The sequence below is a fragment of the Eulemur rufifrons genome, chromosome 16 (assembly GCF_041146395.1).
Source record: "Eulemur rufifrons isolate Redbay chromosome 16, OSU_ERuf_1, whole genome shotgun sequence".
In the NCBI taxonomy this organism is placed as follows: domain Eukaryota; kingdom Metazoa; phylum Chordata; class Mammalia; order Primates; family Lemuridae; genus Eulemur; species Eulemur rufifrons.
The window spans coordinates 2,420,054-2,444,004 of record NC_090998.1 but is presented as its reverse complement, the minus strand read 5'-3'; the positions used below and the strand labels follow the sequence as shown (position 1 = coordinate 2,444,004).

The 23,951-nt window shown below is 56.6% G+C and overlaps 1 protein-coding gene across 19 annotated transcripts in view; it reads right to left on the bottom strand.

Annotated features, from left to right (window-relative positions):
- CACNA1C (calcium voltage-gated channel subunit alpha1 C) overlaps window positions 1-23,951 on the bottom strand; it is a 585,430-nt gene that overhangs the window by 60,657 nt on the left and 500,822 nt on the right. For all 19 annotated transcript variants that reach the window (XM_069489394.1, XM_069489389.1, XM_069489378.1 and 16 more), the window contains 8 exons: window positions 23,657-23,763; window positions 21,453-21,540; window positions 20,849-20,956; window positions 19,946-19,998; window positions 19,485-19,631; window positions 17,667-17,868; window positions 16,064-16,222; window positions 15,375-15,485 (listed from right to left, as the gene is read on the bottom strand). In XM_069489394.1, coding sequence (XP_069345495.1) covers window positions 15,375-15,485; window positions 16,064-16,222; window positions 17,667-17,868; window positions 19,485-19,631; window positions 19,946-19,998; window positions 20,849-20,956; window positions 21,453-21,540; window positions 23,657-23,763 — 975 coding nt within the window. The remainder of the gene's footprint in view (window positions 1-15,374; window positions 15,486-16,063; window positions 16,223-17,666; window positions 17,869-19,484; window positions 19,632-19,945; window positions 19,999-20,848; window positions 20,957-21,452; window positions 21,541-23,656; window positions 23,764-23,951) is intronic.

The window sequence follows — 23,951 nt, the reverse complement described above, 5'->3', positions numbered from 1 at the left end:
CATGGGAGAGGCTGACAGATGGCTCGTGCTCACCACGGGAGGCGGTCCCCAAAAGGGAACAACAGTCCTGCCTGTGCGAGCAGGTCTGGAAAGAAGGGGTGTGAGAGGGGCTGAGCAGGGTGGCTGGGGCGGGCAGAGCGCCCAGTCCTGGGAACGCCGGTCTCTCGGGTCCGGCTGTGGGACTGAGACACGGGGGAGCTGATGGACCTGGGAGGGGCTGGGCCCAGCTGGCAGTGGGCGCCGCCGCGGCGGCCGAGTCCCAGCAGGTGTCTGTGAAGAGCGGATCCCATGGATGGAGCACCGCAGAGCGCAATGGTAACGGACACCAAGCAGAGGTGATATGAATTGTGTTATATTAGGATGCCACTTAGGTGTGACAGTAATCATGGGAATTAGTGGCGTCTAGTGGAGGAGGCGTAACTGGGCACGCAGCTGTGGGCAGCAGCCAGGGAGGCAGCCCGCCCTGTGACGTGTTAATTCAGAAGTGCCCAGAAGCACACGTCGCACAGACGCTGGAGGACTCGAGACAAAGGGCAGGAGTGGGCAGGGGGCTGGGTCCGTGCCCTGTGCAAGGGACCTTTGGTGGGTGGTCGTGATGGGGGCCATTCTCCCAGCTGCAGGAGGGACACACACTCCTGGGAACACACACTTTTAACTAGACACCTGCTCCAGTTTTCTTTGGAATTACACTTTTTCCTCCCCAGGGAATTTTCGAAGGCCTTCATTGATTCACTCATTCATTTATTTATCCCATCAACACAGAATAAGCACTTAGGAGGCGCCTCTGCAAGGCTCAGCCATGCGGTTATGAATCAGACCTCCTGAACCCTGCCGTCTTTCGGGGACCAGAGAAGGCCTTTCCTCTGCCTCAGTTTGCACCAGGGTAGACCGGGGGATGCCAACAGATGCTTCACTCTACTCATGCTGGGAGTGGACGGAACAAGGAGGAGCTGTCTCCCCTTTGCTATGGGAATGAGCCTGGACCTGCGGCAGCGCCCGAAACCGCCCGCCTGCCTTGCATGCCTCCTGGTCCAACCCAGCTGACCTAGGCGTGGGGAGAGCATTCCAAACCCAGGTCGGAGAGGCTCCTTCCTGCCTAACATCTCGGGCAGCCCCCAAGTCCATCCTATCACCCTTGCCCCTGCCCCTTGCCCTAGTGGGCTGCTCCTTTGCTAAGGGGCAGGGATGGCCCAGCCAGTGACCTGCACCCCCTTCCATGAACAAGAGGTGGATGACCGCTGGACTGCCTTCACTTCCAGAGATGAGCCTCGAGTTGTGCGGGCAGCCACCTGACCTCCCTGTGCCCCCGCCGCCATAGCTGCAAAGCAGGAGCAATCACACGGGTTGGTGGGAATTATCCGTGTTCCCACAGGACAGGTGCCTGCAGCGTCTGGCACAGAGGGACGCCCACTGCCTGCTGGTTCTGCCCTTGCTACCGTCACTATTGTTGTCTGGGTATTTGCTGAGAAGCCCCCTTCTCTCAGCCTTGCCAGCGCCTCCCTGCACTGCCCGCAGCCCTGGCATCACGGAAGGAGATTCCCACCCCTGGAACAGGCCGCCCGAGTGCAGGGCGGGCAGCCCTCGGCTTTGGGCAGGTCGGGTTCATGCGCAGCACCCGGAGGTCTGGGAATCCCTTTTCCTCCCACCAGATCCGGCGCGCTCCACTTCCTTTCCCTGCAGCAGGGGTGGAGACGGGGAACCACAGTGTACTTTCCACCAGGCTTTTCTGCACAGTGTGAATAATTTTCTGCATTAAATAATTAAATGTAATAGCTAATACTACCCTTCCCACACGGAGGCTTTATGCAAGTCATATAATTATTTTTTATCATTCATAGTGACTCTAAAGCTCTCAAACGCCAGGCAGGAAAGAAACCTGTCACAATGTTGCAACAATATGCAGATCCCTGGGTACAAGGGGGAGGTGGGGAGGGCCCGTGTGTGCCTGTCTGCTGTGCACTGTGCCACCAGGTACCCTGTGGGCGCCCCACAGTAAACAATAATCAGGGCAATGCCACTCGGCCGTCAGCTGCTAAGCAGAGGCAGGAGCCTCGCCCCACACAGCGCGGCCTCTTCCTTCTGTACCATGGAGGGGCGGGGGCTGGGGTTGCTGTGTTTCCTCCCAGCCGCCTCCCCTCCTTGCTGTTTCCTTTTCTACTCCTTTTACTGTGACGCGTGCTGAGTTTCCATGCATGGTGGTCTCCCACTATAGGTTTCAGCTAAAATCCAACAGGAGGCAGGAGTGAAGCTCTCCCGGGCCAGCCTGAGGCCGCGGTCTCAGCGCAGGGGGTGGCACTGGTCTCCGGGCATCCTGGACCTCTGCAGGGGCATCTCGATGCCTTGGTGGGTGGGCCGGGATGCTAAGTGCCCCGCCCTGCGAGGGGCAGTGCTGTGCAGTGAAGAAGCGCGGCGTGTCCTACGGGGCTCGACAGACATTTACGCAGGTGCCCTCTGCCACTCAGGCTCCCCAGCTGTGACTTCAGTCCTTCTTCTGGTGGCTCGCACCTCCCCTCTTTCATTATCCTCTGCTTTTCATGTGGAATGACTTCTTACTGCTACTAAACACAGACTTTTCCCATTATATTATAATTAAGGAATTATGTAGTTTTTTTTTGCATTATGGGTATAGATGTGAATTTTAAGTTTCCTTTGAATTTTATTTAAAGGAAATTAAGAAGGTATTAACGTTACAAAGTATTTGTTACAAAAAGGAGCTTTGTGCCCAGAAAGGATTACAGATCACTAGCCTAAAAGGATGTCTGTCACCATAAAACTTTTTTTTTTTTTTTCGAGACAGGGTCTCTCTCTGTCACCCAGGCTGGAGTGCAGTGGCGTCATTATAGCTCCCTGCAGCCTCAACCTCCTGGGCTCAAGCAATCCTCCTGCCTCAGCCTCCCGAGTAGCTGGGACTACAGGCATGCGCCACTGTACTTGGCCTCTGTACAACTTTCAAAAACAAATATTCTTGTTTGCTTTTGAGGTCTTTTAAGTTGAATTTTCCAGGTTAGTGAGGAAATACAAAGTCATGCAATCCAAGACACGTTCTTACTTCTAATGGTGGTTTTATCCACATTGAACCTTGGCCATTAACCGGCCACTGAAGGTGACCTCAGTATCTTTCCTACTGGACGATGCCCACAAAGGCATCCCGTGGATGGACTTTCCCGGGTGCTCTCCCAGCGCCTGCAGGGCCGTTCTCTGTCGGGCAGGAGTGTCTCATGCACTAAAGGACGTTCAGCGTCCTCAGGCCTAAATACTCAGCATCAGTTTTGCCTCCCTGTGTCAGTGTGATGCCCCATGGGTTTCCAGAACTGTGTTCTGTAGAACATTCGGTCTGTGGGATGCTTGTTGGAATTACAAAAAAACCAATGAAACAAAACAAAAGAACCACACATGGGCCCTGTCCTCCAATAAGGCTGGAAGCGTTCAGTCCCAGAGCTCTGGCCTGGCGTGAGCTCAGGGCCCACTGCCTCTCACAGGCTCTGCACTCTGGTCACATTTGAGTGAGGACGTCCTTGACTTAGGTGACCCTGTAGCTGGGTCCTGCTGAACACTGCCCTGGGGGTGGCTCTGTGGGCCACTGTCTTCATCTTCCATCTCTGCTCTCCCCTCCAGCAGTTCAGCAAGGACCACCTGGAGAGTGGCAGCTCGTGGGGCGGACGGGAAATTGCAGGCAGTGTCCTCACAGCACGCTGGGGCCTGCGATCCAGGGCTGAGGTTGTTGTGGGGAGGAAGGGCACCCGGAGGGTGCCGTCTGTGCAGGCCAGCTCTGGTGGGCTTTCGCTTAGGTGACACTGACAGCACTGCTGGAGCAAGGTGCTGCTGTGCCAGCACTGGGAAGGAGGTCCAGGTGGACAGGAGCAGGTCCTGCTCAGAGACTACCCAGTCCTGGAAGGACAAGGCGTTTCCCCCAGGAGCTCTGGTTAAGCGCCAGAGGAGAGAAAAGGCGTTCTGGGAGCTCAGAGGCAGTGGAGACCGGTCCTGGCTGGGCTGATCTGGGAGGCATCTTGGAGGAGGCACTGGAGCTGGGCCGTAAGGGCGGTGCAGGGTGTCTACTACCTGTTACATGGAAAAGGTGGCCAGTGCCCTCCTGCCTGCAGTCCAGGGCCTGGGCACGACGGAAGAAGACATAAGGGCTGGAGCACGCGTGGGCCCAGAGTGGGCAGGGGCAGCTGGGGAGAGGCCAGTGGAGGTGCTCAGGCCCGATCAGAACCAGGAGGAATGCGGAGCTTCTGCAGGGACCCAGGGGACAGAGAAGGAGGCTGCGGCAGAGGGAAGTGGGGGCCCTGGGGGTGGCTGGATGGGAGAGAGAGCACACAGCAAGAGCCAATGGTCTTGATGCGTGAACGTGACCCAGTTGTGACCACTATCCTTTTGGCCCAAATCCTAAATCTTGGTCCCACTAGACTGCCATTTCCTTTTTCTTCAGTCATCAGCTTAGACTGTTCCGGAATCCCTGCCCAAAGCGTGGTGCTGAACACAGAGCACTGAGCAACCAAGAAGACCCTGGCTTCCCGGAGAGGATGTCAAGGCATCTCCCTGCACTTTGAATGAGCATGTGGGATGCAAACTTTGTCCTCTGAAGGGACTCCGAGGGCTGCGCACCTCTTGCTGGTGGCCGGGGTTGTCCCCACGAGGCCGAGAGCAGCTGCTGCACCCTAGGGATGTGCCTAAGTCCACAGAAGGCCACACGAGGTGGGAGCTGAGCGCCGGGGCTGCCCCGGCAGAGTGAGGTGAGGGCGATGGGGAGATAGGGAAGACGGAGAGGGAATGGAGAGGACGGCGAGGGCACCGTGCCTGCCCCTAGCTAAAGCGCTGCGTGGGTTTTGAGAGCAAAGATCCTCTCAGCAATGGCGAAGTGCAGAAGGCCTGCCTTGGAAACTCCGTTCACGGAATCATGAGGCCTCCACAGTCAACCCTGCACAGCTGGGGAAAAGAAAGGGCTCTGGCTCCTTTGCAAACAGTCCACCGAGCCCTGGAAGGGCCTGGCTTTTGAGGTCCTCCTGGCCAGGTCTTCCAGTATGGGAGAACGGGGGGCAGAGTCGGGCCTCTGCAGTGCTCCTCGGGGGAGCACGCAGATGAGGGCAAAACTGTACGAACAAAATGTAAGACCCGCACTGCCCCCGGCGAGCAGGGCGGTGTTCTGGCCTCTCTGCACCCCTGGGCGGTTTCCAGAGGCCTGAGGACAGTCGCCTGCCCTCTGCAGCTGGCGCAGCTCACCATACGTCCACCCCGGGAAGGTATTTTCCCCCTCTCCCCTCTTGGCAGTCTTCCTGGCTCTCGGCCTCCAGACCCCTTTTCCTCTCCCTCCTCTTCCGTTCTCCCCCCGTTTCCTTTGATTCTGCCCCTTCTCCAGTTCCTCTTCTCCCAGGACGCAGAGGCTTCTGGGCAGGACTCGTGCCGTTTCTATCTTCAGAGGGAATACAAGGCGCTGACTCCCAAAATGCATCCCCAGCGCAGACTGCCTGTGTGACACTTGGCAACCTAATACGTCCTTTAAGCTGGTTTCTTCCTATTCTTCTCTATTTCAGCAAATGGCACTGCCATCCCATCCACCCAGGGACAAGCCCGGAACCTGTGAGCCACCTCTGACTCCTCTTCCTCACCGTCACATCCGATTCACCATCAAGTGGTGGCGCGACTCTGGCGACCGCACTGTGTCTGCCGTGGCGCCTGCATTCCTGGCATCCGGCTCCTTGGCTGCTCCCCTCTCACCAGCCGTTCTTCACTCAGCCAACAATGGAACAGATTCCAGAACCCCCGAAAGGCCCATGCCCTGTGGTTTGCCATGAGAGGAAACCCATGCCCTTTGCCATGGTCCCGAAGGCCCGCGTGCCCCGGCCTCTGCGCGGCCCTCCTCTTCACCCCCGCTCTGAAGTCCCAGAACAAGCTGTGCTGCCCTGCCTCAGGGCCTTTGCTCTTCCCTCTGCCTGAAATGCTCTTCCGCTGGCTCCTTTTCAGCCTCCAGGGCTCAGTTAAACTGGTGCCTCCCTGACCTCCCCATCTAAACCAGGTGCCTCCTCCCCCCGCTGCCCTGGGCCCCAGCACGCACTCGCCCCACCGGAAACTTCTCTGTCTGTGGACGGCGTTGCCTGCACTGCTCTGCGAGCCCCACAAAGACGGTGCCGTGTCTCAGCATCATCACTGAGGTGCTCAGGAACTGCTCGTCGAAGGAAAAGATGGAAAAATAAGTACAGATAAGTGGAATTACAGAGGCGCACAATCCAGTATAAAGAAGGATTTTCAAAAGCGCTAGCTCTAGAAATAGGGAGTCTCTTACAGCAGAAAGCAGGGATGTGTAGACATTTCTGCACTGACGGAGGATCAATGATCTTAATGTTTTCGGATGTTAATATTCCGACTCTTTTTTCCTCATTCTCCAGCTCTATAATCCTCATCCATTCATTCATGCATGCATTAAACTTTCACTGAATGCCTCCCATGGGACACAAAAATGAATATGAAACAGTTCCTGCCTTCAAGGAACTCAGCAATTTGATTTTTGTCTCCACAACTTGCAAGTCTTCCTGTTGCAAATGAGCACACGTGTGTTTGTGTATCTGTGTGTGGGTACTCATGAATATGCATGTATTCATGTGTACTCATGAATATCAGGCTATTGTTTCACTTTCCTGAGCCCACCTCTCAGGGGACTGTCCCCTCTCCTGAAAGTATCTGTGAATGCAAACTTGGAAGGAAAATCCAGAAGGTCCAAACCAGCCTAGGGAAACACAGGGGCCACGGACAGAACAGCCGAACAAGAGGTGAAGGGGGACAGGGGCCCCAGCTGGGGTGGAAGGACAGGAATGGAATGAACACTTAAGGTCCACGGAGCTGCTAAGTGACAGTGGCTTGCTTCTGTTTGTCTCTGCTTCGCTAATGAGGAAGAAAGCTAACACTTGCTGAGGACCCACGAAGTGCATAGAAACAACTCAGCCTGTTCGCATTTCTTATTTTAATGGGGATGTGGTAGACAGTTTGACTTTTTTTTCCCTTAGAGACAGGGTCTCATTCTGTTGCCCAGGCTGGAGTGCAGTGGCATCATCATAGCTCATTATAGCTTTGAACTCCTAGGCTCAAGCGATCCTCCCACCTCAGCCTCCCAAATAGCCGGAACTACAGGTGTGCGCCACCATGCACAGCCAATCTTTAAGTTTTTTGTAGGGATGGGTCTTGCTATGTTTCCCAGGCTGGTCTTGAACTCCTGGCCTCATGCGATCCTCCTGCTGTGGCCTCCCAGAGTGCTGGAATCATAGGTGTGTTCACCATGCCTGGCCACAGTTTGGCTTTTGAGTCACCTAAACCTGCATTAAAATCCCAGGATTTTTGTGAGGATTACATGAATTAATATTTGTTAAGGCGCTCAGAGCTGTATGGAGTACATAATGAGCATGATACTAAGTGTTTGTTATAAACAACAATATTAACAAAAAACTAGCTCTGCAACCTTGGATGTGTTACTTAGCCGTTCTCTGACCTTCGGTTTCCTCGGATACAAAATGGGAGACTATAATATTTGTTGTACGGATCAAATGAGATAAGAAGAGTAAACTATCTAGCCCAATGTCTGGCTCTTCATTGACAATCTGTGTTACTTCCTTCCCTGCTTTGCTTCTAAATGTTACGGATACAGATGGGTCAATGTGTTTATCGATTGCTTCTTTCAAAGTTGGAATATGAACAGCAGGCTGAACAGCAGGTTTTCCAGGGATGAATGAGAGGTGAGCTGGGGACACTACAAGACCCAAGAGTCAGACCCGGCACGTCTGGGCTCAGCCACCTGCCTGTGTTCATAGCCGTGTCCCGGGTACAGGCGTGTTGCCTACTACGCTGGGTGCTCAGTGAAATAGTTACTGGGTCGTTAGTGAGCTTTACCCCTCAGCACAGCACTAGCCAAGCACCACACAGGCAAAGAGGTCTTGAAATAAAACATACAAAGAATGTCAAAGCCTGGGAGACAGAAAAGGAGAGGAAATGGTGAAAAACGGAGCCGAAATCCCGTCAAGCCACAGCCCAGGGGAGTGGCAGTTTTAGACTTGAGTAGCACAATTTATGCCGCGTCTTACATAACCCCACCTCAAAGATGCACCAGGATGAGCCCTGAAGTTATATTATGGCGCGAGGCAGAAATCTGGCCGAAGGAATAGAATAAATGAGCTCGGGGTAGGAGATTCGGAGATGACAGAACATCAGGATTGCAAAACGATCCATTTTAGAATGGTTGTGGAGAGGGCACAGTGAGGCTGGAGGAACTGAGCCAGGGCTGGGTGCAAACTCCTCCGGCTGGGGGATGCTGCCCAGTTTCCTCTGGACGCGCCTTCCCCGAAGCCTGAATCACTTTGTAGCCATGACCCGTTCAGTCTTGTCACAGCCTGCCGAGCCAGGCTTGCTGTTCTGCAGAGAAACAGACACGCAGGCACAGTGCGTGTACGAGCTTCCTCTCCCCTCCTGCCCAGCCCGGGCTCGTTCAAGGTGATACAGAGCAGGGACATAGGCCTCCTGGCTCTCAATCTACCAGAATGTTCTCTCTGGGTGGGATCTGGGGGCAGCAGATGATTAAGCAAAGAAATAAAGTGAAATTTACTTTGTAAAAATTAAAGCCTCGCACAAACACTGCATCACGCGGACGGGTATGGCCAACTTGAAATTGCTGGAAGAGGGCAGTTCCTGGTGAGGGGCGCAGTCGGGGGCAGAGGTGAAGTCGGAGAGAATGCACATGGCAGCCGGCAAAGTCATTATTTAGTAAAAACCAAGTTTCTAGAAGATTCTCAGTTTTCAAAAAGAGAAAATGGCCCCATTTGCATCTTTTCCTAGTGATCATCTCACTTTCCAATTCATTCTCCTGGTCCTTTCCTGGGCTTTAAAGAAAGAGTCTTCTAATTTCTCTCAACAGCCCAAGGAGGAGTTTAAGGAAATCGGAGTCTCTCCTGCCCTCAGGGGCCTCCAGCCCCTGGGGCGGCTGCACTGATGCATTTAGAGGGATTCTGGCCCTGCCGCTCCCCTGTGGGGTGGTGCGGGGCCTTGGTGGCTGTTTCCATGGAAGAGCGGCATTCAGGAGCCTATCCTTGGAATGCCATCTAGCAGTCTCCTCCCGGGAACAAAGAACATGTCTGATTACGGTCCACAGACACCCTGGCCTGAGCAGGAACGCAGGCCTGGCTCCCGGTTGGTAAAAATGCTTTCTCTTCCCTGGTTCAGACAAGTAAATCTGCTGTGTGACTTGGGGCTCGAGCTGTCTGCTGAGGTTGCCCTCCCAGCCTGTGCACCTGCCAGGTGAACGTCAGAACCCTGTGCCCTTTCCTGGGAGCAGCTCGGCCCTGCACAGAGGACCGCGACTCTTAAAGCAGCGGCTCCACTCCGGGGCAACCCGCCTCAGCCTCAGAAGCCCCTCCTGCCCCGCCCAAGACACAGATGCCCCTGGAAGGCCCCACGCCGGCTGGAGGATGTGGACCACGGCATCTTCAGGTTGTGTGAGGAAAGCTATTCGCCAAAGGGAGCCCAGGTGCTGAATCTTTAAAGACAGAAGGTTCTAGACATTGACAGAGCAGACAGAGCAGACGCAGGACTGGGCGGCTGAGCTCCTCTGCTGCAGTGAGCACTCCCAGTGCACCCACCTCCCCACCTGGGCTTTCCCTCTGCCTGTCCACGCGTGAACTTAAAGCCCCAGGTGGAAAGAATTTAGCAGGCGAGGACCCTTTCCGTCTTGACCACACCCCCGGGGTTCCCCCCGCACTCCTCACCTCGGCGGGGCCTGTGCTCCCACGTCAAAGCTGACAATCATTCTCAGGGGCGAAAGCCATGCCTGAGAACAGAGCATGCAGAGGAGAGATGGCTCTGGAAGCCATGGGGTCCCCGGCACCCCACAGGCGTGCCTGGACACGAGGAAAGCTGCCTTTGGGAAGTCCAAGGCCAGCGACGCCCTCTCTCAGGCCAGAGGCAGAGCAGACTGGCCTTGGCTGGCACTGCGCGGTGCTGGTCACTAACGCACCGTCTGAAAGCCCCTGGCTCTTCCGACAGCTCCGCGGTTGCGCAGGTCAGTGAGCCCGGAGCAGGCGGTGCTGTGGGCAGTGGCCCCAACAAAGAGGGCATTTGATGCCACGGTCCAAGCAGCTCTGATCTGGTAGCATCTCATCGCCAGGCTAGCGGCCAGTTATGACTTGTCCCTTGCTCCCAGCCGAGGGCAGTGCTGAAGGCCTTGTTGATGAGGACAGGGAACCTCACCAATTTTTGCTGCCTTCTGAAGCAGCCATGATTCACTGCCCTCATTTCCTCTTTCCTGAACGATAACAGGGGCTTCACAAAAGCCCCCAAAGCAGAGAAAACACAGTGGCAGCTGAATTACCACCCCACTGTTAGCTGATACCCTGAAAGTGCTGGCCACACCCTCTGCGTCTGCGGCAGGCAGGGGTCACAGCCCCAGACTGCAGACGGCTTGCTGCAAGGCAGGCTGCCTGGAGATGGAAGCCCGTGGGCAGGGCAAGGTCGCAGGTGGAGCGGGCTGGGGGAGCTGTGTGGCGGGAAGGCTGGCCCCACTCTGGAAGTGGCATCGAGGCCATTAGGCAGCAAGTCTCTGGCCAGCAACTGGGATGTACAGGGACGAGGTTCTGCATCCTGCCGATGGGGTCAGGTGAGACCGGGGAGGGGACGAGGGCTCTCAGATTTCAGTGTCACACTAAAATGCGGATCAGGAAACCTAGTCAGAAGCCCAGTGGACTGGGCGAGAGAGCATCGGGGAGCCCCAGGGGTCCCCAGAGCACAGCCCACACGGGCCTGCAGCAGCAAGACCGACTGCGGACTGGCGGGGCGGCTCCTGCGGCACCGGCTGCCTCCCTCAGGACCAGGAGCTGGCAGCGAAGAATCTGCAGGGGGACGGCCTCGGCCCTCGCTGCTGCCAAAGACAAGTGACTCCGGGGACGGCCAGAGAACGGATGGAGTCATGAGAAAACCCACACTGGGGGCCCCAGTCTTGCCCTGTCGAGAGGGGCTCCAGTAGGAGTCCATTTCTGGCAGAAAACCACCCGATGAAGAGAGGGCAGGGAGGATGGCTCCGCGGAGCCGGAGCAGCTGGACAGGGGAGAGCGGACCTGGGACCGTGGCGGGAAAGGGGCAGGGCCTCGGGCGGTGCTGCGGGCTGCGAGAGGCTACGTAAGTGTACGTTGAAATTAATTAAGATAAATAAAATCCAAAAACATCAATTCCTTGGTGGCACTGGCCACATTTCAGGTGTGCAGAGCCACAGGGGCCAGCGGCTGTGGTACAGACTGTGCACGCGGAACATTCTAATTATCCCAGAATGTTCCGTCAGCGCTGGTCTAGAGGCTTCTTTCATCCCTTAGGTTTGAAATGCCTTTGGGTCCTAATTTGTCTGGCGACATGAAAGTAGGCCCTGAGGCTTCAGTCAGTCTTATTCACGAAAGCTGGGCCAGGAGGCCACGGGGAGTTTTCGCTCGGACCATTCTCAGGCTGGGGGGAGGACGCACGGATTTGATCGCCGAGGGCTGCCAGGGGCGCCCCCTCGGGGAGGCGTGCGGGACAGTGGCCCAGCCGAGGGGAGGGCGGTGGGGCCGCTGCCTCACCCCCCATGCCCCCGCGGGAGCCTGCAGGAGGGGCGTCGTCAAACCTTCCACCAGGCAGACCGACGCCTTCTGGGGAGACGCTTGTATCCCTGTCCCTCACGGCCTCCTGCAGCAACCCCACGTCCTTCAGAGACAGCGTCCCCAGCAAATCCCAGGCAGCCAGTGACATCATCACTCCTGCCAGTACCACAGCCGCGCCCAGGCGGCCACTGGGGCTCCCGGCTCCCTCCAGGGCGACGCCAGCACAGCGCGAGACTGCCGGAGCGGGGGACTGCTCGGCTCCTGCTGCTGGGCCTGAGGGACGGCGGTGTGGCCCTGCCACCCTCACCTCGGGCAGAGGTCGTCTGGGACATTTAACTGGCATTTTACTGAGTCTATGGATCGGTGTGAGGAGAAATGACATCTTAACGATATTGAGTTTTCCAGCTCATGGACCCTAATATGTCTCTCCAGTTATTAGCTTGTCTTTGATTCTTCTCTCTAAAATTTTATGGCTTTCTCTGTAGAGGTCTTAGCCATTTTTTGGTTAGATTTATTCTTAGGCACTGGATATTTTTCAGTGCGTATTGTATCTTTAAGGGTATCTTAAAAATTTCTTTTGCTGTCTTTGCTGGTAAACTTCAGTTCATACTAGGACAACCCAGCCCCTCAGTTGCCTTCAGAGCCTTCCAACCAAAACCTTCACTGCCGGCCACCTGGTCCTGCACGGTCACGCAGGGACGGGGACCCCCAGGCAGCTGTCTTGCCTCCAGGGAAGGCGTTTCCCCCGCTTTGCCGGACGTGTCCCCGTCAGCATCGCCATCACCCACCCGCTCTCTCGGACCAACCCCACGGAGTCCTGAGGTTTTGTGGGGGGCTGAATTTTTCTAATTTTCCCTAATTTTCCCTAATTTTTGTGTGAAGATTCCTGTGAACAGAGTGAGGACGTAGGGAGGGGCGCCTGGATGTAGGGCAGGGACATTCTTGAGTCCGTTTTCCACAGTGTGGTGAGTGCGGGTGGAAAGGAAGACACTGGGAACAGCCACTGTGGTGACAACAGTGACAGAAAGAAGCGAGCGGACCCTTGGCTGCCGCCCCCCCCACCGCCCCCCGCCCCCGCCAGTCACAGACACTAAAGGGCAAAGACGCAAACTCAGCAGGGACAGTGTCGGAGAACGGCCCGGTTACGGCGAGTGGCCCCTGGTTACGGCGAGTGGCGTCGGTCTCCAGCTCCCTGCTGCCCGGCTGTCCTCCCGGCTGTGAACCAGCGGAGCACGAACACGTGTGTCGTGTGTGAACAGTCACGCCAGTGACACACACAGGGCTGCACAGAATCCGAGTGAGCGGCGACACCGGGACGCTGCTGTGGGTTTCAGGTCGCTGTTAGAAGACGCCGGTTCTTGGGCCAGACCCAGCTAGATATTTCTTCCAGAACTGTGAGTGGCTTCTGGTTCGGTTTTCTGCCTGAAAATTTTGGGGATGCTTTTCCTGGAGTCTATTTGTGAGTGAAGAAAAGAGCTCAGGGAGAATCCAGGGACCCTGGCTCCACTCTGTGCCCCTCTTATCCCTCCCTCGCCGGAAGTCCCCTCATGGGAGCTCGCGGGGGGCTCAGTTTCCCTTCTCTTCACCCCACAGATTGACCCTGGTGTGAATGAGATGCACATGGCCCCAGAATGGCTCTCTTCCTTTTTCAGGAAAAGTCTCTCTTTTTTTGTTCCATGTTCTCACAATAGAAAACCGGGGACTGAGGAAGCTAGGAGGCACTGCACTGCAACACCTTCTCTCACTGTTGTCACCACAGTGGCTGTTCCCAGTGTCTTCCTTTCCACCCGCCCAGGCCACCCCAACTGGTTACTTCCCAGGAAGGTGGCTCGTTCCTTGACGTGCAGGAGTTGGGCCGAGTGTCTTTCAGGGGGGGTTCCTGTAGCTGTCAAGTTCACGTGCTTCCCAGGGAAGGGCGCCCAGTACTTCTGTGCTCACGAGATGCGATTCCACTGCAGTGCTCTGGGGACCGCCGCAGACACCATCAGAAACACGTCTGAGTCCACTGCGGGATGACTCAGGACTTTGAAATATTTAAACCGTGTGTCTCGTCACACTAGATGAAAGCGGTGCCCGTTTCCCTGCTGCGAGGACGTCAGCTGAGACCGAAGCGCAGCTTGGCAGGGACCCACACTCCTGGCCTCCCAGTCATGGGGCTGTGGGCAGCGGGCCTGTCGGTGCTCCTGGGCCTGGGGCTTGGGACAGGGCCCCGTGCGGGAGATACTGTGGCCCTGACGAAGGTGGCCAGGGACATTCAGTGGTCCTCTCCACACCAGGATAAAATGTGTGCCCCTAAATGGGACTGGACTTGGACAGGAAAGAGGAAAAGAGCATGTTTGCTGCTCCGGAGGAGGCAGGAAGCACTGTGCTCCTCAAATCCTGCTTGCTGGGAGTCTTATTCTCTGCAAATCAGCCACGGTCCCTAGGCGTTCTTGAGTGAGGGGAAGAATCAGCACCGTGAGGCCACTGTCTGTCTTACCTTTTAAATTTCCCAAAGGTTATTTCCCTCTTTCTTGAAAGCAGCCAGCAGAGCTCTGGCACGGAGAAGTGCTGGCTGGCAGCTGGGCGTGGTGGAAGTCCGTGGACTACAAGGTCAGAGGGGCTAGATTCCAATCCCAGTCCTGCCGTTGATTAGCGGTGTGATTAACACCGGGCACTTCATTGCTCCAGCCGCACTTTCCTCCTCCCTTCAACGGGCTGCAAATGCCCACCTCACAGGGTGTTTTGAGGATTACGCGCGACGATGTACGTGTAGCACACGATACGGTGTCAAGAAAGTTAGTTGAATATGAATTCAACAGCCACGGCGGACCCTTCCCCACCCCCAACCAGTCCTGGGACACGTAAGAATTTGAATAAAAACAGGAGACATCGCCAGACTCCTCCTCTGGCCTCCTGCTGACCTGGGCTGCACCTGGGAAAACTACTGAAGGAGTGGAGGGCAAGGTTCAGAGAGTGGGAGGTATTTCCTTGTCTGTAATTGCACAATTTTCCTAGACCTCCTTCTCATTGCTCTCCAGAAGGTGCTACAGCAGCCAGGGGGCCGCTGAGTGGCCTCCCTCAGAAGTAGCTGCCCTTGTGGTGAGTCCCAGGCCAGTGGACGCTGGTGACTGCAACCTATCACACCAGACCACAGCTCTGGGTGGGCCAGGAAGGGCACAGATAATCCAAAGTGACAGGCAATCCAACCCTTCCCACCCTGCCTCGTTCAGCCAATGGGTCCAATCTTGTCTCCCTTACAAGGAGCAAAGCGACGTGCAGGTAACCGCTCTTCCTGCATGGGCGAGTGTGAGCGAACTGGTGCCCCGGGGCTGGAGCCCTGAGCCCCACACATTTGCGGCCCTGGCCGACGCTCTTACACGAGGTTGGTCTGTGGAGCTAGCAGAGTGGGCAGAGGGTAGAACAGAGGCTGAGCGGGTCTGGGGGGCTGGGCCGGAGAGGTTTGGTCTGCCAGTCTGTGGGCACACTTTCTTCTAGGTTATGTACTGGGGAAGGGGGACAGAGCGGGATGGGAACTGGGGGACAGGGATTATCATCTGCCTCTGCGAGAAGGAGAGGCTCAGCTCAGGGAGGAATCTCCTTCCTGCATGTTCCCGCCAGGCCCAAGACCGTGAGCTGAGAGTCTGTGTCGAGGGTGGCTCTTGGCAGGTGGAGGAGTTGGAGCATTTGTCCTGGAGAAGGGGTGGTCCTTCACGATGCCTCCCCCCCACCCGGTCTCCTGCTTTCACGCCTGCACCCCCGCCCTTCCTGCCCGGCCCTGCAGCCTGCGAGGCCTACCTTGGGTTTGAAGGCAATGAGCTTCAGGATCATTTCCACGGTGAAGAGGCCGGTGAAAAGCATGTTGAGGATGTTCATGGCGATTTTGAACAGGCAGCTCTGGCCATAGTGCTGCACAGGGGAGGGGAGCCGTGAACAGGGGGCAGGGTTGCTCCCCTTTCCCCGCCTTGCGCCAGCCTTCTCGGAGCCCTCATCTCAACAGAGATCCTCCTTGGACCAAGCCCCGAAGGCCACCCACCGCCCATGGGCAGTCAGGCGGACTCAGGGAGCCCCTGCGCTCTTCCCTGTTCTGCCGTCTCTAGAAACAGAGGTTGGTGGGGTTCTGTGCTCCTTCCTGATGGAGCAGACGATTTTGTGGAGCACTCTGGCTCAGGAGAGCTGGGCCATAAGCTGGCCCTGCTGAAGACAGGCGGCTGTGGGACCACCCTGCTCAAACCACACCCTACTCGCCAAGCTCACCCCTCTGCTCTGCGTTTCCTCCCCTCTCCCTCCCATCAGCTCAGAGTCCTGAGGATTCGTTCCTAAGGCCCCAGAGAGGAGCTCACTGTGAGAAGGGACACTCATCTTTCTGCCTCCCTTGGCGACCAGGAAGGGGCAATGAGCTGGCCCCGCTGCTGCCTCACACTTCCTACCCTCTCGTAGCTACCCGCTCCCGCAGGTGTCGCGGGACGGGCCCCTCTTGGACTGACCTGCATGGCCAGGCAGATGGTGTTGAGCAGGATGAGGACGAACATCAGGTACTCAAAGTAGGTGGAGTTGACCACGTACCACACTTTGTACTGGTGCTGGTTCTTGGGGATGTACCTTCGCAGGGGCCGGGCCTTGAGGGCGTACTCCACGCACTGTCGCTGGGAGGGCGGGGACAGGAGAGAGTGGGGTTAGCCACCTGGAGGAGGAGGTGGGGTGGCAAAGAGCGTAGGATGTCGATGAGGTCACACGCCTGGGGATAGGATCTCCAGAAGCCAGAGATACCACCTACTGCTCTAGCTCACTTACAGGTTTGAGAAGGCGTTTGGAAAATGTTTGGATTTTCTACCACTCCCTTAATCAAGGAGGAGTCCCTTCTAGTCCAAACTCCTTGTCTAGATCAGAAAGGGGCGCGTGTCTCTCTTTGTCACCGTGGCAAAGCCCACGTGCTGCTCTGCAGGGAGCCGGCACGTGACGCCTGTGCACTTGCCGACTGACCGAGGCTCCGTCTTCCCACTGACGAGTCCCTACGCCACAGACTCAGCTTCTCCTTCCTGTCCCCAGTCCACCGTCCTTGTTTGCCAGTGTCCACAAGATCGGAAGACACAGCCACGACGGGAGGAGATCTGGGCTAAAGGGATGCTCAGGCCCCCAGCGCAGGTCCAGGCTGTTTCTCTGCACTGCGCTCAGATCCCCAAACCAGGGGCCAGATCACCCCTGCCGCTCTCGCCCCCTCAGCCTCGTGTCCAGTCCCTAAGCCCCCCACTGTCACCTCCTCCTACGCTCCCGCCTCCACTGTCAGTGACCTGACGCTGGGCCAGGTCTCATCATCTGTCATTTCCACCTTCTAACTGGCCTCCCTCTTCCGTGTTTCACCTTCAACCCGCGGTCTGCGCAGCCGCCAGAATGACGCGTCTAAACCTGAGACGCAGACATGGAAACCCACAGGGGGTTCAGCCGCCCAGTCAGCGTCATGCGGACTGTCGTGTCTGACTGCGCCCTGTCCCTTCCCATAGGCAGTCCTTACTCACGGGCAGGGATGCGTCTCCCCAGGGACTCTCCCCGCCGGGAACCTAGCTGGGGAACGGACCTCGGTGACTACAGCTACGTCCCACCCTAGCAGCCCTGTGAGTCACCGACGGTGCTGGCGGCTGTCCTTCACGGGCCACCGGAACCTGCCATAGCACTGGGCATCACTGTCTCACTCCCACTTAAGCCTCTTTCCTGTCCCCACCTCCTGCACAGGCCTCTGGGTTTTACTGAAGAAACCACGTAAGAGTGGTTTCCCAAAGCCCCAAGGCTCTCTTGTAGTTCCAGTTTCTCTCCTCTGTTACCAAAGGTGCCACCCATGTGGGTACTTCCTAACTCGTCAGCTTCTCACAGGGCATAAGATTCTTTCCACTGGGCCGATCACAGAGGATCCTTAAGTCGAAGCTTAACACATATTTGCTGGCTGGATGCGTTTGCCACATCTGGGGTCTGCGGGGATTTGCATTTCTTTTGCGCAGGCCCCTCCAAAAGACCGAGACCGCGTGTCTACACGGCCCTTCGCTCTCTGCTGCCGCCGTGGCCCCCGGCCCTGCTTCCCCCTTCCCAGGAGGCTACCTGGTTCTTGTCCAGCTCGCAGTTCTTGTACTCCTGCTCGCCCTGCTCCTGGAAGGTGACGATGACGAAACCAACGAAGATGTTCATCATGAAGAAGGCGATGATGATGATGTAGATGATGAAGAAGATGGAGATCTCCACGCGGTAGTTGTAGATGGGGCCCTTGTCTTCCGTGTGGGAGTCGATGGAGCGGTACAGCAGCCTGCAGGGGAGACAGCCCCACAGAGGGCGCGGGAGGAGCAGTGTCACCTCTGCGGAGCGATGGCACTGCCCCCTGGGGATCCCTGGGATGAGGGTGCAGGAAATAACTCTAGGCTGGAGCCAGAAGGTCTGGGCTCAAGTCCCAGCCTGGCCACTTGCTGGCCGTGTGACCTTCAGCAAAGTGCTCAGTTTCTCTGAGATTCAGACTCTTCCTCTGTAAGAGGGAGACAGTAATTCCTGACTTTCCTACCTCGCAGGGTAGTTGACAGGAGGTATACGAAGGTGCTCTGACACCGTGAAAATCCATTTAAATGTAACGTAAGTCATGGACATTGATCGCAAATACTGGAAATATTGGTCAATATTGAAACAGCTTTGCAAATTGGCATGGACTCAGAGCATGTTAGAGGGAACACAAAATAAATCTCTCTGAGAGCAAATATCCAGTTAGATAAAAGCACTGACGTGACAAAGCTTATTCAGATCGTCGGCGATGGTTTGGTTTTATAGCTAAGCGGTTTACGGACGCACATTGTCCACTCGGGCCTGTGCTGCGCCCCACGAAGCTTGTCACTCTCCGCAGTCAGGGATTATGTCCTCCCTCCTCTGCAGCCCTGCACGGTATCTGGCTGTGCCCTGGGCATCACCTATACTTCACCATACAATAATGGCGACTCTCATCTAAGATCCATGTGCTGCTGTTGACTTAGAAATATTTATAGGATTTCTGATTTTTACATTGTAATTTCACTGGAATACATACTGGGGAAAAGCAGGTGTCCATACAAAGCTATCGGGAGCATGTGCGGGGAGGCGCCTGGCAGGGGGATCAGCGTGCGCGGCCTCTGCAGGGGGCCATGGCTTGCCCCCCCACCGTCCGTGCAGACAAGCCTTTCTCTAAGGAGCCGGGGCAGAGACACCTCAGCCGTCTTCGCCCACACTGAGCGCGGCTGGGAGCGGCCATCTCGAGTCCCATGGTGTTTGGTCAAAGGGCCCACACTGGAGAAACGCCCCCTGTGCCCCACTCCTGGGTGCCATGAGGATGGTGACAGAGACCCTGACATTGTGGCTCTTGCTGAGGTTGGAAAGAGAGCTAAAATAAAAGCTCAGTTTTGCTGGCAGTTTCTAAAATGGTGACATCTGGCTGGGCATGGTAGCTCATGCCAGTAATCTCAGCATTTTGAGAGGCTGACAGGGGAGGACTGCTTGAGGCCAGGAGTTTGAGAACAGCCTGGGCAACGTAGTGAGACTTTGTTTCTACCAAAAAAAAAAAAAAAAATTAGCTGGGTATGGTGGCACATGCCTGTAGTCCCAGCAACTCGGGGGGCTAAGGTAGGAGGATCGCTTGAGCTCAGGAGTTCGAGGCTGCCACAGCACTCTGGCTTGGGTGACAGAGGGAGACCCTGTCTCAAAAAATAAAATAAAATGGCAACATCTTCAGCAGTGACTGTGGTCTACAGGTGGTTCTAGACATACACCTTCATTGCCTGGGGAGGACACAGGTAGGTAGGACTGGGCAGGAGTGTGGGATATTGACAGATACCAACAGCATTTGGGGACTGGCCACTGTGTTGGCCCTCTGATGTTGGGGGACAAGGCCGTGGTCTGCTCACTCACTCTGGCCACCCCTCGAAGGTCGAGACCGTGAAGAGGGCCATCATGGCTGCCAGGACATTGTCGAAGTCGAACTTGCTGTTCTCCCAGCTGCGGGGCTGGATGATGGGGTGGTCAACCTCCCCGTCCTTGTACGTGATATAGTTACCCCTGAGAGGACGAGAAAGAGTTAGTTCTGGGCCCTCCCATCCCTCCTCTCTCCTGATCCACCTGATCCCCTGCATGCTGGAGACCGGCCAGGCTTGAACCTCAGCGTCCTGGCTATTTGGAAGCACCTCAGTGCATGAACCTTCAGGAACAGAAAATGTTACGTGTCCTGTCAATAAGACTAGATGACATATGGCTGAGAGCCCCGGTGCCACTGTGGTCTGAGAAAGAACAAGCTGTCCATCGGTTCTAGCCAAGTCCCCAGCCTCCCAGGTCTGACCGGCCAGGGCGCTGGCCGTCCTCCCGCCATGACTCACTTGCATTCTGCCTCGGTCTGCTTGGAGCTGTCTGAGCAGGTGTAGAGCTTTCCCTGGAGGGCAGAAGGACAACGTGATTAGGGATGTTCATTGATCAATGAGTCAATCAAAAATGATTCCTGAGCATCTCCGCGGCCCAGCACAGTGCAAGCGGCTGTGGGTGGCGTGCAGAGTCCGGACAGGGAGGACAGGACTGCACGGACGGAGAGCAGCACACACAGGCGCTCAGGGCCGCAAGTGCCACCGGAGCGCAGAAACAGAAAGCTCCAAGCCGTGGAGGGTGGACTCCCTAGGAAGGTGTCGAGAGGACGGGAGGGGCAGAGCTGGGCTCGGAGGCATGAACGAGACGGAGGACGGCGGACGTGTGCCTGGTGGCGGGGGGTGCAGGGGGAGAATGCTTCGGGGAGAGAACAGCAGAACCCTTAAAGGGTTCAGGCAGGAAAGGGCAGAGCCCCAGGAGAACTCCAGTCTGCTTGTCGCTGAGGGGCCTTGTCAGCGAGCGGCGGGAGCTGGCTTGGACAGGCGCGGGGCTCTGGAAGCCGGGCAGTGCAGGGCACACGAAGCTGCTGGTTAGAAGTCACCGCTGTGGGTTTTCAGCAAGTGACTGGCATGCAGGTTCCGGAGGATGAAAGTCCCTCTCCCTTTCTTGCTAGGAGGAAGGGCAGTGACCTGGAGGACAGGCAAAGCCAAGGGGGCAAGGGGCCTCTGCTGGGGGAGCCAGGCCTCCTTCCAGCCATGTCCTCCTCCGGTCTGGGAGCTCGAGTCGGGCTGCGCGTGGAGGTGACATCCATGCCAAGTCTGACCAGCCACCGTCCTGTCTTGGTTGTCTCCACTAGTCCCCTTCCTGGGAATGCTGACAGGAGGGGACGGCCACAGGGCCACAAACCAGAGCCAAGGCCGTACCTTGAAGAGCTGGACCCCGATGCAGGCGAACATGAACTGCAGCAGTGTGGTGACAATCACGATGTTCCCAATGGTCCGGATGGCGACAAACACGCACTGAACCACGTGCTGCAGTGGGACGGGGGCGGGGGCAGAACGCGGCTTCAGGAGGTGGCTGCAGCCCGAGCTCCAGCCGAGCCGCGAGCCTCTCCAGGGAGGTGGCACGGCCGCCCCTTTGCCGCAGGGGACAAATCAGGCTGAGGGGCAAAGCAACCTCCCCAGGGTCACGTGGGGAGTGATGGGCCCTGATGAGACACAAAGTCCCCACTGGACACTAGTGACTGCAAGGACAAGAGCCCTGCTAACTCCCCATTTTATAGCAGTAGGAAGATAGGGACCACATCCCTGTGTGGGGGCACTGGGTTCCTATGGGGCCCGCCCCGTGCAGCTCCGGCAATCAGGTTCTGAACGCTGCCTCTGCGACTGTGCTGTTCGTCATGGACCCAGGCCACGCAGCGGGGCCAGTGTCAGGCTCCAGCCCAGCAGCCACTCGGCCTGACCGTCACCCCTCCTCCACTCAGCCCTCGCTCCGCTGGTCCCCAGGCCAGAAGACGCTGCATCGTACCTTTAGCCCCTTGGCCCTGTTGATGGCCCTCAGGGGCCTGAGCACTCGCAGGACCCGCAAGATCTTGACGACATTGATGGCGCTGGACCTGGGAGGGAGAAACAGGCAGGTGGTGACTTCCCCTGCGTCCGCTGGAGCAGGAGACAACGTGCTGCGGTGTCTGGACGGGCACGTCCAGGCAAACCTAGAGGAGGTACAGTCTGTCTTGGGGACTCTCCCACTCTGGGACCATTTTCAACTCTCGTTTTCCCCCCATACGAGCCCGGAGCTTGCCTGTGACCCTGCTCGTGAGTAACGTGGAAAGCGATTAACCAGGCATCGTTAGCAGTCTCCTGTGCCACTCACAGGGCACCTGTGGGGTCAAAGGGGAGGCTCGGGGCAAGGCCACCTGAATTCAGACCCAGTGTGGCCACCTGCTGGCCAAATCACCAAGGACAAATTTCCTAACTTTTCTATAAAATGGGGCAGTGATCAGCTCAGAAGGTGGCTGCAAGGATTAAGTGAGAATTTTATGTGAATCATCCTGCCATGCGTGTGCTTGGCATGTCTCAGAAACTGAATAGCTGGAAGCTTCTGTTCTCACGCCTGCTGAAGACACCACTGCATCTAAAGCAACGCTGCACTGACCGGGACGTCAGGCCGGTGACCGGAGGTGGAGGGTGGGGAGGAGATTTCTGAGCGCTCATCTCCATCACACCTGTGTGCGAAACCCACTCTGCTTCACAACACATTCCGGGCTCCAAGAAAGGACGGTCTCTGCACCACAGGCTCCACGCACCTGGGAGGCCAGGGCCAACGAAGCCAGAGCTTCTGGGGGCCCCAGGCTACTGCTGCTCCCCAGGGGAGCAGAGGCAGAGGGGAAGGCAAGACACTGGACGGTTTGTGGAGTTATGTGCATCCCACATGGGCTTATTTACTGCGCCAGGCTGGCGAGCAGCTCTGAAGCACGCTCCAACCTCACACGGAGACACCCTCGCGAGCATCTGGAGAGCCCAACGTCCCCTGAGGGGCCTGGGGCTGTGCGCGCGTCAGCAAGGCTTGTCCCACTGTCTGTGAGATCAGGCGACGCTACCTAGCATCCCTACCTAGCACGGCGCCTCTCCCACAGCAGCTCTGCGAGGGAGGCAGTTTGCACAGAATCACGTGGAAGAGATTTAAAGGCCAGATGGGGAAAAAACACAACTTAAAGAGGAGGAATTCCTGGTTCAAGGTTAAATAATGATTTAGCAGTGGCGCTGGGATTAGAATCCAGACCTGTAGGCTCCCAGGCAGAAAATCTGGGGCAATCTAACTGATGATCACAGAAAAGGGTCTCTTTGTCAAGGCCCCATCCCCACCTGAGCCCGGCTGACCACCACAGCACCCTTGGGCAAGGAGGCCCAGGATCCCTGGGACTTAAGCCTGTCTCTGCCATCGTTGTGACCTTGAACAAGTCTCAGGATGTCCGGATCCTCAATTTTCTATAAAATGGTGATAGCAACACTTGCCCCACCTACTCCATGTTTGTTTTCTGCGAAGACCGTAGAAGAATGTGCACGGGAAAGTGCTTCGAAAGTTAAAGTGCAGGATTAACATCATCAGCTTTTAGAACTTGGTAGAAACTAGTAATCAGATCCTTTTAAACCAGCAACCTTGGCTGTATAGGGAAATCACCTGGAAAGCTTTCATTTCTATAACATTTCTAAAGCCCAGACTGTATCCCAGACCAATTAAGCCAAAAACTCTGGGACTGGGATCCAGGCAAATGTCTTTTTTTTTTTTTTTTTTTTTTAGCTACCCAGGTGATTTCACTGTGTAGCCGAGATTGAGAACAAGTAATTTCTCTCTCTTTCTCGCTCTCTCTCTCTTGCCTGTGTGTGTACACACACACACACACACACACACACACGTGCTTTAACTGGAGAAAGAGGTGCGAGAGAGCAGAGGGGTGGCAGGGGGCTGCGGCAAGGCCCGAGGGTGCCAGGCAAACGGCGAGGAGGCAGGACGGTGCTGGAGCACCTGTTTCTTAATAACTGGGCCGACCCCTGCCTGTCACAGCGGAACCCAGGCATTTAAACATACTCCTGCTGGATCAGCATGGCCCCAGTGTCACAGCATCGAGGACATGGACACAAGAAGTCAAAGCCGCCACGCGGTGCAACCTCAGAGGCCCCGCCCATTCTCATCAGTCACGCTGCGATGGCCCTGGGGGCGGCCCTACTCACTGTATGCCAAAGGAGATGAGGGACACGCTGACCACCAGCAGGTCCAGGATGTTGAAGTAGTTCCGGCAGAAAGAGCCCTTGTGCAGGAAAGCCCCGTAAGCAGTCATCTGCGGGGAGGCACGAGGGACACGGGCGTGAGAGACCCTCGCCGAGCTCCAGAGACCCCCTCACACCACCCTTTCCTCCCACAGCATTCCTTGGGCAGGCCCCAGCACTCCAAGAGGAACAGGAAGGGCCAGAGGAGATGCCAGGCCAAGAAGAGGCTCTGCAGCCACCACCCAGCCGCCAAAGAACC